Source organism: Aptenodytes patagonicus, chromosome 8, assembly GCF_965638725.1.
Source record: "Aptenodytes patagonicus chromosome 8, bAptPat1.pri.cur, whole genome shotgun sequence".
Classification (NCBI taxonomy): domain Eukaryota; kingdom Metazoa; phylum Chordata; class Aves; order Sphenisciformes; family Spheniscidae; genus Aptenodytes; species Aptenodytes patagonicus.
In genome coordinates, this window is record NC_134956.1 from 21,678,433 (window position 1) to 21,693,903 (window position 15,471).

Genomic DNA, 15,471 nt, shown 5'->3' on the forward strand with positions numbered 1-15,471 from the left:
ATGTTTTGGGGCGGGGGACATTTTGATTGTGGGTGGGGTTTTTTTTCTTCTTCTGTGATTGTAATTGAGAAAGAGTGAGAGTACTTAATTTAGCTCCTGTGCTATATAGTCACTTAACTTGCAATATATGGTATAATTAAATAACCAAATTTTTATTTCTCATACCGGGAAGCAATTTTTTTCCAGAGCTTTGTTCTGTTATTCTGTAACTGTGGCCACCCCGGAGGCTGTAATTTCTAATTACCAATGGCTTTTATTTAACAATCTTGTAATGTATATGTCACTGAGAGATTAAATCTGATTCTAGCTAATGAAAAGGTCAGCTCAGAAATGTACCGGTATAAAGCTGTGGGAATCCAGTACTTTCATGAATATTTGTGCTGTACGGGACTTATACAGGGACCAAATCTTACATATTTTAAGAGGGAAACAAATAGCTGAGATTGATGCCATATTTTGTAGTGCAATGTAATTTCTCTTGGAAGCGGTAGACCAGTAATCTGGGAATTTTGGCTGTCATCCTGCTACTATTTATGAGCAATTTTAATGTAGTAATTACATGTAGGGAAAATTGTTCACTAGGTTTATGAGATAAATGGAAATTTAATTTTTTTTCTTGTTTAGTTGTCCAATATTTTTATTACACGCTTCTGGAAGCAATGGCATACAATAAAAGAATCTGGAACTGCATCACTCCTTGGAAATACTGATATTTTGAAAGATTTGCTCATTGTAAGTTAAAGGCAGCTCATTAAACAAACAAATGAGCTGTCCTTAGAGCAATCAGTATTTACTATTAACTGAACAGCACAGTAAATAATGAATTGCAGGTAAGGAACTACAGATAAGTATTTGCAGTGAATTCAAATTACTTGACTTAAGCCTGAGGCGGAGAAAAGAGAACATAAAGATAGAAATGGAGGGAGGGAGGGCGAAAAAGAAAAAGGAAGAGGAGGGATCATAAAGGTAACATTTGTTGTAGCGTACATGATCATTCATTGCGCCAAGGAAAGGTTTTCTTCGGTAGTCTTTTGCCCCCCTCCCCGGTGCAAGGGATGCTGCAGCCGACTCCTTGGGAGAACAAAGAAGAATGTGGGATTCCTGGGAAAAAGGAGGGACCCACAGCAAGGTCTGGGCCTGATCCAGCACGCTGGCTTGGAGAGCAGAGCTGATGTTTTTACCAAGGTCAAGATTTTGCAAGTTGCTTTCTGGCACTTACTAGACCCCAGGAGGGCACTGTGCTTTGGCACCAGTGAGACCGAAACCTGCCCGTAGCCACCAAGTGCTCGTGCAGCTACCTCATTTATTTCTCCAAATTACCTAAGCAGTTAAATTGTTCATTTGCTAGGAACTGGCACAAGATGAGAAATTTTGGTTTGGAGTTTAATCTTCATAGGAGTGAAAGATTGTGCTGCCTGAAGTTTGGGTACGCGGCTGTGTTTAAGGCAGGGATGGATGGGGTGTCTGGAGGACGTCTGGTATTGCTCAATTAGGAAGGGGCTCGGGGATGTTTGGGTGCTGGAGATGAGAGGGAAGGTGGGTGATTTAATCAGGGACTCTGCAGTTTCAGCTGAGCTGTGGGCCTGAGGCTTGGTAGGACAGCCAAACGCGTGACAGCCGTACAAAACGCCTAACGCTTGGCAGCCCTGTCTATACATCACCTTAAATAAGGTTAATCGCTTGACACAGGTTGCCTTGCGGGGAGGACATATGTCTCGACCTGTCCGTCTGCCGAGGACTGTCACTGTCCAGAACAGGGCACAGAAGAGTGACCGGCTGAGTGGGGCACGTCGGGGGAGATGTGCATTAAGTGTTAGTCTTCCATAATTACTGCTGTCGCAACCAGCACAGCCAGGATAACGCCTCTGCTACTCCATGAGGGGTAATATATATAACATACAAGCAGGAGGCTTATCTTGCTGGATAGTTATCACTAGGTAAATACCTCCACAAAGACACTGTTGGTTAATTCACGTCACCCAGGATTGTGCCTCGTGGAAACTGCCACAGAGTAAAATGGCAGAGGTTAAATGCAGCTGCAGGGAGATTTCCAAGTGGCCTTTGGAAGTATCCGATGGCTGTGCGCAAGTCCAGCACCATCGGTCCCGAAGTGCTTGCTGCTTCCAAATGCTGGTGCTGTCAGCCCCCTGCATTAGTATTCAACACAGGGAAAAAGAGCGAGGTGCTAGACAGACCGACTAATTACAGCAGCCTGCAGAGGCAAGTCATGCCATACCACATGATAAAGGATATCCTTTTTATTTAGTACATTTCTTCTTTGCTCTCTGTCACTTTATTTAAAAAAGAAAAAAGAAAGTGTGAGCTAATGGGTTTGGTTAAGGAATCAAGCTGTTTTCCTGTTTTTTTTCTTGAATTTAATCTGAATCTATGCAATGCTTTGTAACGTTCATATAAAAAGAAACTTCCTACTCCTCAGTCTGCAACCTTCGCAAGCTGCACACCTCCTGTAATCTTAGCTCCCCTTCCTCTGGTTGGCATCCTGACACAGGCTGCTCTGGTCCCCAGAGCTGTCAGCAGATGGGGGGAGAAAAGGGCTTCGCTACCACTAATGTACCATCTGCAAGCAGCAACACTGGTCAGATTTTTATGAGCCTAAACTACAATTGTGTGGCTGGAGGGTTTGCTGTCAGAGCATCTGTTGTACCATCAATGACACAGATAGATCTGGAACGGAGCGTCTGCCAGGACCAGGTAAGGCAGGGTAGGAGAGCCCAGTCCTGCAGTGACAGAAGTTGTGTGGCCATCAGGTAGCTGCTGGCTGGGGCTGCTGTGCGGCTGTGGGCCGTGTGTACCCCCCTCCATGCTGTGATACAGCCCAGATTTTATTGGACTGAGGTGTAGAAGGGTCTATTGCTCACAAGTCAGAGCTAGGAGAAATCAAACTGAGGGAAATATCGACTGCCAAAAACCAGAACTTACTGATGTTGCCCGATTCTGCCTGATTTGCATCCAGACACAACCTGGGGGTGGCAGCTCAGCCAGCGGGTCCCCATCCCCACTAAGCAGATTAGTCTGCTTCTTCCATCAGCGAACACTTGACGCCTAAGATACTTACAAGATATCTGGTTTTTTATGTGATTATAGTGTCTGTCTCTTGTCCCCTCGTTGGCCAATTTCAATCTTCACCCAGGGATTTTGGTCTCAAAGACATTAACTTCCAGAAAGTTTTCATGAACTGGTGACCGGGTGAACAGAAATTACCCTGCTAATGCCTCTGGAGAAAGGGCCACAGCACAAGCTGTTGCTCATCTCCGAGAGCCGATGCGAGAGGGAGCGTGCCGGGTAAAAGGGAAATCTCTGCTTCATGCTGTGTTTTGTAGAGGTCCAGCAAACCAACCGTCAGGACCAAAGCATCATGGACGGCAGTGGGTGGGCTTCATGGCTCGGCACTGTCTCTGCTCCAGCTGCAGCCAGCTGTGCTGGGCAAGGGCGAGCATCCCCAGCGCGCTGCCCCGGTCCCACCTCCTGCCTGCCCCTGCATGCCAACCGCTCTCGGTGATCCCGGGATTGCTTTTCTGATCCATGGATTAACGGGGTGGTATGTGCAAATATACAAGAGCTGTGTGCGAGCCGGGCTTAGCCTGGAAGTGTATTGCCATGGTCGTACAGCTCTGCTTGTGAACTCAGTGCCTTGAATCAGAGCTCGCCGTGCCGTGCAGGGCTGGGCTGCCGGCAGGTTGGTCCTTACCTCTATCATAGTAGCCTTGTCTTGAAAATTGCTCTTGCAAAATTATATTGACAATTGAGACTGATGTCCTGTAAGTGCTATGTGTAGGAAGATGCACAGGTACAAAACCTCTTACATTGGTTAATATTTCGCTGAGATACTGTGAATGGTGCAGATGACTGAAATCCTCCGTACACCCATGTTTGTAGAATTCTCTCTCCTTTACTCCTCTGTGAATTACACTTAAATGCTCATTAGAGCTGAATATGTCTCCTTTTGGCAGGTGCCTGACATTAATGCAGAACCTAAGGATGTAGAATGGATTGTGTAAAACCTATGTAGAGTAGTTCTGGGATTATGGAGGAAAAGCAAGGGTTTTGTGTTCTGGTCCTTGTTAATGAACTAAACTAGATTGTGTCCTTTTTTTAAACATAAATGAAAGACATATGAGATTTACGAACAGTGTCATTAGTGTACCAAATTTCTCTCATTAGATTTGTTACATTACCTTCCAACTTACACAACTCTCATTAGAAAAATTTATGAACTGGAATGATTACAAATATGCCATCTTTTAAACCATCCCTACTTCTAATTGCAAAACAAAAAATAATTATACTTCTGTGCTATAATGGATTTGTACTTTTGTGCATGTATTTTTTTGTCAGAAATTTAATAGAGGACATTCCCGAACCCAGGGGGTAGGGAAAGAGGAGACGAAATTGTACCGTTTAGTGCAATTTGCAATTTAGCTGCAAATCCTGAAGTATTGCTTTAATTTAGTAACCTTGTTAGAGCCAAGTTAATAATTGCAAGCTAATATGGCTGTTTCTTCTCCTCGCTAGACTTTCAGTTTCACATCCTTACATCTGATTTGAAGTGGCGGTGAGAGGAAGCATAAGGTATCTCTCATTCTGTTTGGACTCCTTGTTTACAGAAGAGTGATGGAGATGCTATTAAGCACAAAAGGGATCACCATATGCCTGCTTTTCTTTGTATTGAGTTTGGCAGCAGCTATTGAAATACCATTATCAGGTGAGTTGTAGCTATTTACTGAATACTTTGCTGTTTTGTTTTGGTATCTTTTTTTTTTTTTTTTTAACCTTTCCCTGAAGAAAAAAATATTAAATCCTGCTTTTCAGTTGTTCCATTTTGAATTTAATTCTGCCAGACCATGGCCTTTGGGAAATTCAGATGTGATAAAAATGTAAGCTACTTTGTTTGGACCTGTTTAAATGTAGCCGTAAACTTGTCTAATAACATGTATTTATGTTTGCGATCCAACACACCGCTTAGCTCCGAGGGTTTGGTTTTGTCCTTCACATAAATTCCTCATTTTGGCTCTGAATCTCCCTGAAGCTTGTTTGATGTACATATACCCTTACTTACTTGTCTTGCAACCTGCCTTTTCAGTCTGAAAAAGGAGCAGGTGTATGTCTCAGGGCATACATTAGTCCCCTGAGAAGTATTTCGTACGCCTCACATACCGCCCTGGGGAGCCCCTCCTCTGTCCCTCTCTGGCTATGATGCATTCAAACGGCCTGTTTTACACGGTTGGTGTGGTTTCAGGACACGTGTACAATATGGGATGAGGCTCATAGGGGACAACCCAATGAAAGCCACTGGGCCCCACTGCCTGGAGTACAGCCCAGACCTCCCAAGCTTTGCGTTTTTCAAACATAAATGGACAAGGAGGATTACAAGCGACAGGTTTTTTTGGGGAAAAAAACCACAACAAAGCAAAACTCAACAATATTGGGTTTTGAATGAATTATGGTGGGGATAAATGAATAAATAAAGAAATAAACCTAAGGAAAAAGAAATTTAGGCTCTTTGCAGGGCTTTGAGTGCTGTAGCCTCAGAGTAGGACTCGGGCCAGTTTCAGGGCATCGTGTGGACCTGCTGTGAGCTGTTAGCACTCTGGAGTCTACCAATAGCCCTGGCTGCAAAGGAGAAGACAATCAAGCAGGTTTATAAGATATTTTTCTAAAGCTATCCAAACTTGTTTAACAGTATTTGGAAGTAGAAATTTTTTAGAGGAAGGTACCGCAGTGGCTCCTAGTGTTTACATAAAGCAAAAGTGGAGCTGTGACTGTAAAGTGCAGGACAAACTGTCTGGGCATCCACTGCTTTTAAGTACCTACACAGAGGAACCATCTAAGCCCTTAATTTGCTTTAGTGAAGCATTTTGTATTTTAATAAAAAGGAATTATGTCTGATCAGTGAAGCTGGTGGGCTTGGAAGTGTTCGGCTTTGAGACCACATGGTATGGCAAGACACCGCGTTTCGCTCCAGCTTTGAGCTTCCTGGACTTAAAAGAGAAACCAAAGAGCATGTTAATTTTCTTCCTGGCTGTTTATAACAGTGCGATGATCCCATTATCCCCAGCTCCACTGCGGGGAGCATTCTCCCTCGTGCGGCTCTTTTACGCAGACATTCGCAAAACTTTAATGCCCTTAGAAAAAAAAAAAGTTAGTGAAAGATCATTGCGTGCCTGTGTGACTGGTAACGACTCTTCCCTTGCTGTACCCTGGAGGGGCTATTAAATCATCTTTGCAGTCCACGGATTTCCTGGCAATTTTATCCAGGATGGAGATAGCAGTTTGCTACTTCATGTGCGTGTATCTGTGTCTGGATTAAAAAGCCAGGTGTTGACTTCACCACTGAACAAATTTACCAATCCACACACCCACGCTTTGGCTTTAGCTTTAGCGTGGCCCCAGCTCTCCTCTGCCTTGGATGGGTCATACCTGGAAGCGTGTGCCGGTGATGCCCCTGAGCGGCTGGCCGAACATAGTGCTGTCAAGCCTTCCTCCGGCTGCTGAGGCCATGATAGTGTTCAGTTTTGGGAGGAGAGAGTATTGTCGATGCCAGGAAGATGATGATCCTTTTTTTTTAAGGCGAGCCTCACTCTTTGCAGGAGTAAGGCAATCCTGACATTGTCCCTTTTGAAGAAAGGACCTAAGCGGAGCAAAGTTCTGCTTGAATGGTGTTTTAACCCAGTACCTCTTTGTGTTCAGTTGCGCAGCTTCCAACAATCACGGAGCAATCTCACACCCAGGTTGCCTACCCTTTTGATGAGGACTTTACAATTAAATGTGAAGCTAGAGGAAACCCACAGCCCATGTGAGTACTGCTTTCACCTGGAGAAGCAAGCAGAAATTGAGTTTGCTTTTAGCCTTTGCCAAACACGGTTCTGTTTTTGAGGAGGGGAGGAATAGCTGATGTACAGTCACGTGCTCATCATCGTAGGGCGAGGTTAAGGTTTGGGTTTCCATCTAGGCCATTCAGCTTTTGTTACTCGATCGCTTCCATTCACTCTGTGAATAGATATCAACATGCCTTGTTCTTGTTAGGTGATGTTCCATTTCTCTAGCATGTGCTAAGTTCACCCCATGATTTAAAAGAGCTTATCTGGGCTGTGCTGCAAAAGATAGGAGGTGTGTAATGGTAATCAAAGGGTCCCAGCTGTTCTTCTGCCTTTTCCACAGCAACCCGAAAAATACCAAGCACGTTAAACCATGTATTCAGAGATCACATTTGCATTTTATCAGATACCTTGTCTGTACCTGACATCATCATGGCCGTGGTGATGTTACAAATAAACATACAAGGAGTTATTCAAATACATATCCAAAGATAAACTTTATGTATTTTACACCAATGTAAAAAGGAAAAAGATTTTTAATGAAAATGTGATTAACAAAAATGTAATAATAACATAGTAAAAGCTCCTCCTGAAACTTTCACCACTGGATGGTGTATGGGCTTAAATTAATAGCTGGTTTGCATGTCTTTTTTGCTCTTTAATCCTTCCTTTTTTCTCGGGAACATAATTTAAACTTGCTTAAAAAAAGCAATTGCTATTTTTATGTCAAGATGATTTGATCATTTTTAATCGGGCTCTGAATGGGGATTTGTAGTTTTCCGTTGTTTCACTGTTTGTCAGTGGATCGATGAAAAGTTTTCTGGTATACTTAAATGTATGTGATAGAGCTGGTTAGGCGATAGGAACCCATATTCCTCTCCACACAGTCACAAGGCAGTTTGCCTCAGTGAAGTGCCAAAACATATGTTTCTTTTAACATTAATTTATTCTCTTAAAACATTGCAAAATGTTGAAAAAGGTACGTGTTCCACTAAATGCATGTTATACTGTAACTTCCAACTGTCTCTGCTTTTGAATTGGTTTGGCCCAGTATCAAGCCATCTGAGACTTCCAGATACATAAACTATGATCAATACTTCAGCATTCATCAAAATCACACCCCAGTAGCATCCAAACTACAAGTGATTCTATGTCAAGACCAGGAGAAACGCAGTCGAGTCATCTCGGTTTCTCCTGGGTTCAACCACGGTATCTCCTGTAGATGGTGAGAAGAGCTCCTGTCAATCCTTGCCAGTCAAAAGTACCAACTCTCCTACAGACACAGCTTTTTTGCAAACCTCTAGTTCCTTTCACTCTGTGGCTCTTGCTTTCACAGATGGTCTCTCTCATTTGTTGTCCTTGCCTTAAGCTTTGTATTCTTACTTCATGTCACAGTCAGTTATCCAAAAGTAAAGTGTCCAACAGGAGAGACGTGCCCAATAGCTAACACAAGTTATAGTAGCACAGTGGTCATTTTACCATTCAACTCTCTCCTCCTAGGTCAAGTTTTTCCTTTTATTTTAATAACACACTATTGGACCCATATTTACCACTGGTTTTGTACCATAGTGCTCTCTGTTCTGTGACCTGTCCTTTGTAACACTTGTACTATTTTTCAGCTTTAACTGGACTAAGGATGGAAAACCGTTCGATTTATTATCTGACCCGAGGATAGTTTCATCTAACAACTCTGGAACATTTGTGATTCAAAATCGAGGAATCATCACCAATTTTCAAGGGAAATATCGTTGCTTTGCATCCAATGTGCTGGGAACTGCCATGTCAGAAGAAATTGAACTAATTGTTCCAAGTAAGGGCTTTTGCTTTGCTTTTTTTTTTTTTTTTAAGGTGAAAAACTGTGTTTCCTCAAATTATATGGAGAAGAACTAGTCACTAATAGGGTATAAGTAAAAGATGCATTGTTTGTTATTCAGTGAATACTGGAAGGAAAAAATCTGTGTGCTCCCTGGAATGATTTCACTTCATTCCTGGTTTTGAGGACAGAAATCTAAATGACCAAACCTGAATGCAGGAGTTCAGACAATACCACTGAACTATCAACCTCTTACAGGTTTCCAAGTGCTGATACTGATGCTCCTTACGAACTTTAGTTAATACAAACACAACTGGGTAGATTATGTATGTGTTTTCCCAGATATATTAATTTGGAAAACATTTGTTGTTTACTTTTGGTTTCTGAGTATCGTCTGCCCCACTTTGCCTCTTGAGGGTGGGTTAGTGGGTAAATTAGTATAAACTTTTTAATAGCCGTCTCAGGAGAGCTGAATGTTCAATGACAGAAAATTATTATTTGCTTTGACTTGACTATTTAAATGCCTTTATAAAGCACTTGCTTTGCCTTTGCCATAAAACCCATAAGAATTCTTTTCTGATTTGTGTTTGGTTAGAGTGACTATTTGCTCTTGTGATGCTTCCACTTCTAATACGTTTCTCTTTCTGTAAAGAAGAAAGCATAAATATTGATGAGAGTTGTAGTCTAGTAAACTCTTTACCTAATCTGGGCAGGGACAATTTGTTTGTGAGCTGACACCAGCACATCATGGAAATACAGAAATTAAAATATTTGGACAGATAAAACAAATAGCAGAAAAATGGCAGAGTGGCCATCTTACAGTTATTGAAAGTACAGTACAGTTATTGAAAGATATTAACTGTTCATCAAAGATAGAAATAATGGCATAGATGATGAAATAGTGTTAGAAATGTATTAAAAATTAAAAATTAGCGGGCAATAAAGGAATAGGTAGTCATTGTCAGAGAAAACAAAATTGGTTTGAGTCAAATCACTTTGGGGAAGTGTTGTAAAAGACACTTCGTGAGTTTGGGGAAACTCCTGCGTTAAAGTTGGAGTGATCTCTCTAATAGTGGGGAAATTTATTTGATCAAGAATTAGGAATCGTGATGCTTTCACTTTCCAAACATTTACTGGAAAGCAAATGCTGTTAAGAGTCATAAGACTGTAATATTTCAGCTTGGCAGCCGTGACTGAGTGCCCAGAAATTGGGAGGACAAGATGGTCTCCATGTCAGAGCAAGGAACATGAAATCAGAGGCTGGGGGGAAGGATGGGAGAAATAGCAGCTTATTGCTGCAAAATAGCAACCGATGCAAATGTTTGAAGGCTCAAGGGGAGGTGATTCAATCAACTGTGAGTTCATTAGTCTGATGTCAGTAGCTTCAGGGTTTGGTATAAATACTTACAGGGAAAATATTAAAGACCTGGAACTGAATGGAAAATGAGCTCAAAAATATAGTAGTGAAAATTCCTGATCCTAGAAACGTGTCCTTCCATCATTAGCACAGAGGAAGGGCAGAGGAGGAAATGGGTGATTTTGAGGACCAAGGTTATAGAAGTGAGATGAAATTCGCTGATACAAAGTTCAAGGTCCTGATCAGGACAACGTTGATACGCCAGCTTTGTACCAATACATTTAAGCACTTGTCCTTTGGAAGTAACATAGGAAGATGAAGACACAATTGGTCATAAATTCAGGACTGAAATATATGAAATGAGAAGAGGAAAATTTGAGGCAGAACCTTCCTAGCGAAAGTAGAAGGGACAAGAAACTTCACTGGCTCCACAATGGAGCAGGGTGAGAACATGAAGCAGATTGTATGATGTAGTCAAGTGGCATAGAAGAGGAGAATCAACATTGCAGTGAAGGGTTTTTAGACCTTCACTGAAAAACTAGTCTAGTTTTTCAGACTAGATCCTGCATTTCCAAGTTCCTACAATATTTTGTTATTAGGGGATCTGAAAGGACTGGGCACATGTGGAATTGGCGTGTCCACATGTCAGGGAATATCTCCGCAATCTTCTCAGCCTTTGCAGTGACAGGAGATGGCCACCTAGCTACAAAAACTACTTCTAGCAGGTCAGTGCAGACGAAACAGGCTATGAGAAACATGCATAATAGTTTCTGTCATGTTTTTATCATAGGAAATAATTCTGAGGAGTATTTTAGGCATAGCCAGGGTGGGAGAGTCGTGGCGCTGTGGTCACATTGGAAATAAGACACATCGCAGGGGCTGGGAGAGTTCCTGGAAGAGGGCTGCTAAGAATGCCATGTAAATGTATCGTTATGAGTGCTCCTCATGAAAGACAGGATTTCTTTTCCTTCCAGCCAGTTTTATGGATTTTTTTTCCTTGCTAAATTTATTTCACATTGCACTGTATTGCATAGTATTCCCTAATGCAGTAGCTTGGTGTTTGGTGAGGAATTACCAGGATTACATGTATTGCTATATGGTTTAGTCTCTACCAACTTGCAGTTGCTTTAAGGGAATAGCATTCCTTAGTAGAGAACTGCACAAAGTTTTAGGACAGCAGGTTGGAGTTTATTGAACTAATGATGTCAGTTGGCTCCACAGGCAGGACGGTGCAGCTATGCACCTGATGTCAACTGGAGTTTCAGGCAGGAACAGGAGAATGATGCAGTTACTCAGAGCTTTAGACAGGACGTAATTGTTCACTGTGGAGTCTGGCCAGGGCAGTGGGGTTCATACGACTTCTCTTAAGCAAAGTGTCTCAGACTCATTACTTTTCAGAGGAGTTTAAGACCTCAGTGTCATGTTTCAGTGAAGGTATATCACCTCCAGCAGCAGAATATTCTGATACTCCATCGCTACTGAACCAAAAAAGATGCTTAAAAATGGAGAACCAGAACAAGTTCATGTCTGTATCTGGGATTATTGAATCTGTACTCAAGGCAGATAATTTTTGCTTTTAATGAAAAATTGTCTATATTAGCTTGAGTAGATATTTAATGTACTGGGGGTAGTTAGGAACAAATTAATTGAGAAGTTACAAACATGGTTGTTATCTAACGCTAGAGGAATTTTAGTGCTAATAGATGCAAAGTCCTATAATCCAGAAAATAAATAAATGGTACAGATAATATATTGGAGGGATTTACCCGACTCCCACACCTTTAAAGGCACATTTACTTTTATTCATACTCTTCTGTCATAAATTCTTTCATTTAATGGTGCAATGTAGGTGCTGCAAATTAAATCAGGATTCAGAGAGTAATAGAAGACACCTTTGATTTTCTAAAGTGCTGGATAGTCTACAACTGTGCTCAAGTGAAAGCTGCTGGTGCACAGATCCACTGTAAATTAGGCAATCGCTTCCACAGAAGAGTTTGGGATAAATTACCTCTATTCACCCACAAGTTTTGAAGCAGAGACTGGTCCATGTGAGATCACTACATGCATTCATGATAATAATGCAGAGGTGGCAGTGCTTTGCCAGCTGTATTCAAGTAAAATGTAAGCTACTTGCCAAGTCACTATGCCAATGAAGGGAAAAAAACCCCAACAAGTCAGACTAGGCCAGGTTTTTTTCATAAATTACATTTACACTGCAGAAGGAGAATACTGGGTCTGTAAGGAAAGTAAGGTTGCTGTTGAAAAGGAGAACAAAAGACTGTTTACTTACAGTAGTCGTTCCAGGAAAGCAATAGAAATGTCAGCAGAAATGATCATTAAATGTCACCTACATAATGAAAATACCACACCTCCCCTATATATGGTGACATTAAGGAGAGTGGGGAAGAATGGGGTCTGAGGATCTCTATATGTTGGCATTGTTTACAAAGTCCAGATTGGTACAAGATACGTGCAGCATGAAAATGAATTTAAATGGTGAGAACACAGACCTCAGCTACCCTCCTCCTGTATTTAGGGAATCTGTTGCTTGAACTACTGAGTAGGCTCAATTCCAGAGGAAGAAGAAGGACGGTTTAAACTTCTTTAATTAACTGTAGTGTAAAAGACTCTTCATGGTAGACTGCATTAAGATTTATGCTCAGTATTTCTAAAGCTGTTGCTCTAAAAGACTGAAGATCTGAGGATGGAAACATAGCCTAAACATAAAATTGTGCAGCAGCAGGCTATGCTATGCCAATGGTGTTAGTTCTAGCATTCCCAAAGAAAGCAAAACCTGTATGAATATTCAAAAAAAACAGATGTGAATATTGTGAGATCGTTAAAAGATACTGAGCTGATACTAAAACAGGAGGTCTCGGTAACAGGCTTTGTGAAGGTGTTCAGTATAGCCTTTTTGGAAGAGAAAACAAAAGAGAGTAACTCACCGAGACTTTGCAGGTGGTGGGAATAAAATTTAAACCTCTTGCCTCCTAAGCCAATGTCCTATACCTTTGACAACTTTTCTGGCCATCTAAATCGTTGGGATCACTCTGACTGTCGCCAGTGACCATCATTTAGGAAAGGGCGATAGAGAGAGATTTACACAGAAAAAAAGACTGTCACTGATCCCATCATAAAAGCTTCTTTGAGAATGAGTGGACTGACAGCCATGGTCTTCCTAACAGCCAGACTTTCCTAACTTTTTCAATTTAATGCAGCAATTAAAAAATCCATAAATAAGCAGGATCGTCTCTCATAACCAGTTCAAAAGCTGCAATGAAAATTACAGATTTAACTACTGCATATACTACATGAATCAGGATATCAATTGATGTACTGAGAGGAGTACTGGAAGCTGCTCAAGCTGTATTTGGTACAACCCATGTGGTCGGTGACTGTAAGTCACATTTATGATTCATTGATATGATGGGCTGTTCACTGCACAAGATATAGATCTGTATACAAAACAGTCAGCTACTAATTAAAGTGTCTGAGGAGCTGGGAATTTCCAGGATATAGAAATTTCTTGACTATTTCCACTTTCCCTCACTCTTACGTCCTTTAAGGATTTATTTGCATGGAAGAACTTAAGAATATCCATGATGGGTCAGGTTAAGCACCCATCTAGCCCAGGGCACATCTCCAACAGCATCCACGAACAAGGTTATAAAAACAGACCTAGTGTATAGTGTTTTCCTACAATAGTTTCCCAAAATGTTTGCTAGTAGCTGATTTAACATAATGAGTTGACTCCCATTTTACACCAGATACGGGTAGAAACCAGACACAGGGTTCTCAAGGACTTCTACAATTACCTGAAGAAATCCTTTTCCTTCAGTTCAATTGCTCAACACTTCACCCAGAAACACATAAAATATCAGATTGAATGGGCTCCATTCTCATATAAACTGGTACAAATGCCCGTACTCGATACAGTTATAGTTGTGTGAAGTCACTGTAGTCAGCAGTAGGACAAAAACTAGGCTGTAGGACAAAGAATGCTAATAAGTACCTCAGGAAATCTGAAGCAATCCTGCTGGGGACTGGAGTACCCCAACTCTGGTTGCTATATTTCTGAATCTATACTGCTAAACTCAAATTTAGATTTTATATTGCATTGTATTGGTCTCCCTCCTGTTTGCTTTTCGTTGAGATACTGCATTTTCTGAACAGATAAGAAGTAGGAGGGAGCGACCCAGCCTCCTTTCTGAAATTTCTCTCAGCCAACCTAATTTGCCAGTGGTATTGCAGCCTAATCTCAAGTACAGTTCAGTCATTAAACTTTGAGTCACCCCAGGGATTAATCAGAGCCTGGTTCCTTGCACAAATGACTCTAGACACTGATAATCTTCCATTTCTATGGTTTACACACTGTCAAAGCACCGTGATTCTGGTTTTTGAGTGCTGTACAGCATTCACAGTACAGCCTTGTCAGGAAATAATACTTGTGCAGCGAAGCCTTTCCCAAAACTGTTGTGAGAGCTTTATATGTCACAGTGGGCTTTTAGAAGATGTCTCCATAACAGAAGTCAGGTGTGCAGTTTTTCATCTTCCCTATGGCTGTTCTATACATGCCACTTGATTGCTTGTGTCGTGAGCGCCATCCTGCTGGCACTTCAGCAAGCCTTTCTCAGAGTCATTAAATAATGTTGTCCTCCGCTGTGTTACGGGTATGTGAGAGGTAGCACTTGGAGCTACGCTGGATTCTCTGTCCCCTCTCCTTGTATCTGTGTGTGTGGAGTTGCATAAAAGATTGACATGACAGTTTTAATGGTATCACTGCAAAGAGATCAATTGGTTGTAAATTTTACAGTGTCCGTGTGCTGCATTGATAACTCCATGCAGTATTAAACACTTGCATGACACAATTAATCTTGTATGATACTTTCGAGCTGAATTCAGCTGTGATAGTTTCTGTGATCAGCCACAAATCAGTAGTGATTGATTCTGGAATATCTGCTAATTAAAACAGAGGAACACTGCACAAAAAAAAAAAAATTGCCTACATATACATACTGAAGACAAATGTGCAAGAGCCAAAGTCTAATGTGATATTAACTTCTTAGTTTTAATAAATCTCCTCATGCAGAATTCAGAAGCAGTTATTTTTCTAGTCTTTGAGACCTAGGGGGCCCCAGCAAGAAAATATGCTTGTCAGAAGGTTTGGCTCAGGAATTTATCATGAAAGTTGAGTTTTCCTCTCTTGCAAAACTTCAAGGATTCAAAACACTCAGAGTTATGTATTGAGGGGAAAAAATCGAAGTTTTTCAATGTTTTTCACAATGAGCGAAGTGAAACAAAACAGCATGGAAGAACCCAGAAGCCCTGACCGCCTGCAGTTCAAGTACTTGTTGGAGATGAAGGACGCTGGGGTTCAAGTTGCTGCTTCCCCCATTGGGGACCAAAGGCGGACATCTGGGCCATGCATGGGAGATGAATGCCTGTGCTGCCAGCCAATGACACCG

The 15,471-nt window shown here is 41.5% G+C and overlaps 1 protein-coding gene across 15 annotated transcripts in view; it reads left to right on the forward strand.

The window, feature by feature from the left end:
* Positions 1-15,471, forward strand: part of CHL1 (cell adhesion molecule L1 like) — a 150,846-nt gene that overhangs the window by 84,906 nt on the left and 50,469 nt on the right. For all 15 annotated transcript variants that reach the window (XR_012996040.1, XM_076346664.1, XM_076346677.1 and 12 more), the window contains 3 exons: positions 4,534-4,723; positions 6,709-6,814; positions 8,456-8,646. Coding sequence is in view for 14 of the 15 variants with exons in the window: in XM_076346664.1 (XP_076202779.1) it covers positions 4,633-4,723; positions 6,709-6,814; positions 8,456-8,646 (388 nt within the window). In the remaining variant the exon portion in view is untranslated. The remainder of the gene's footprint in view (positions 1-4,533; positions 4,724-6,708; positions 6,815-8,455; positions 8,647-15,471) is intronic.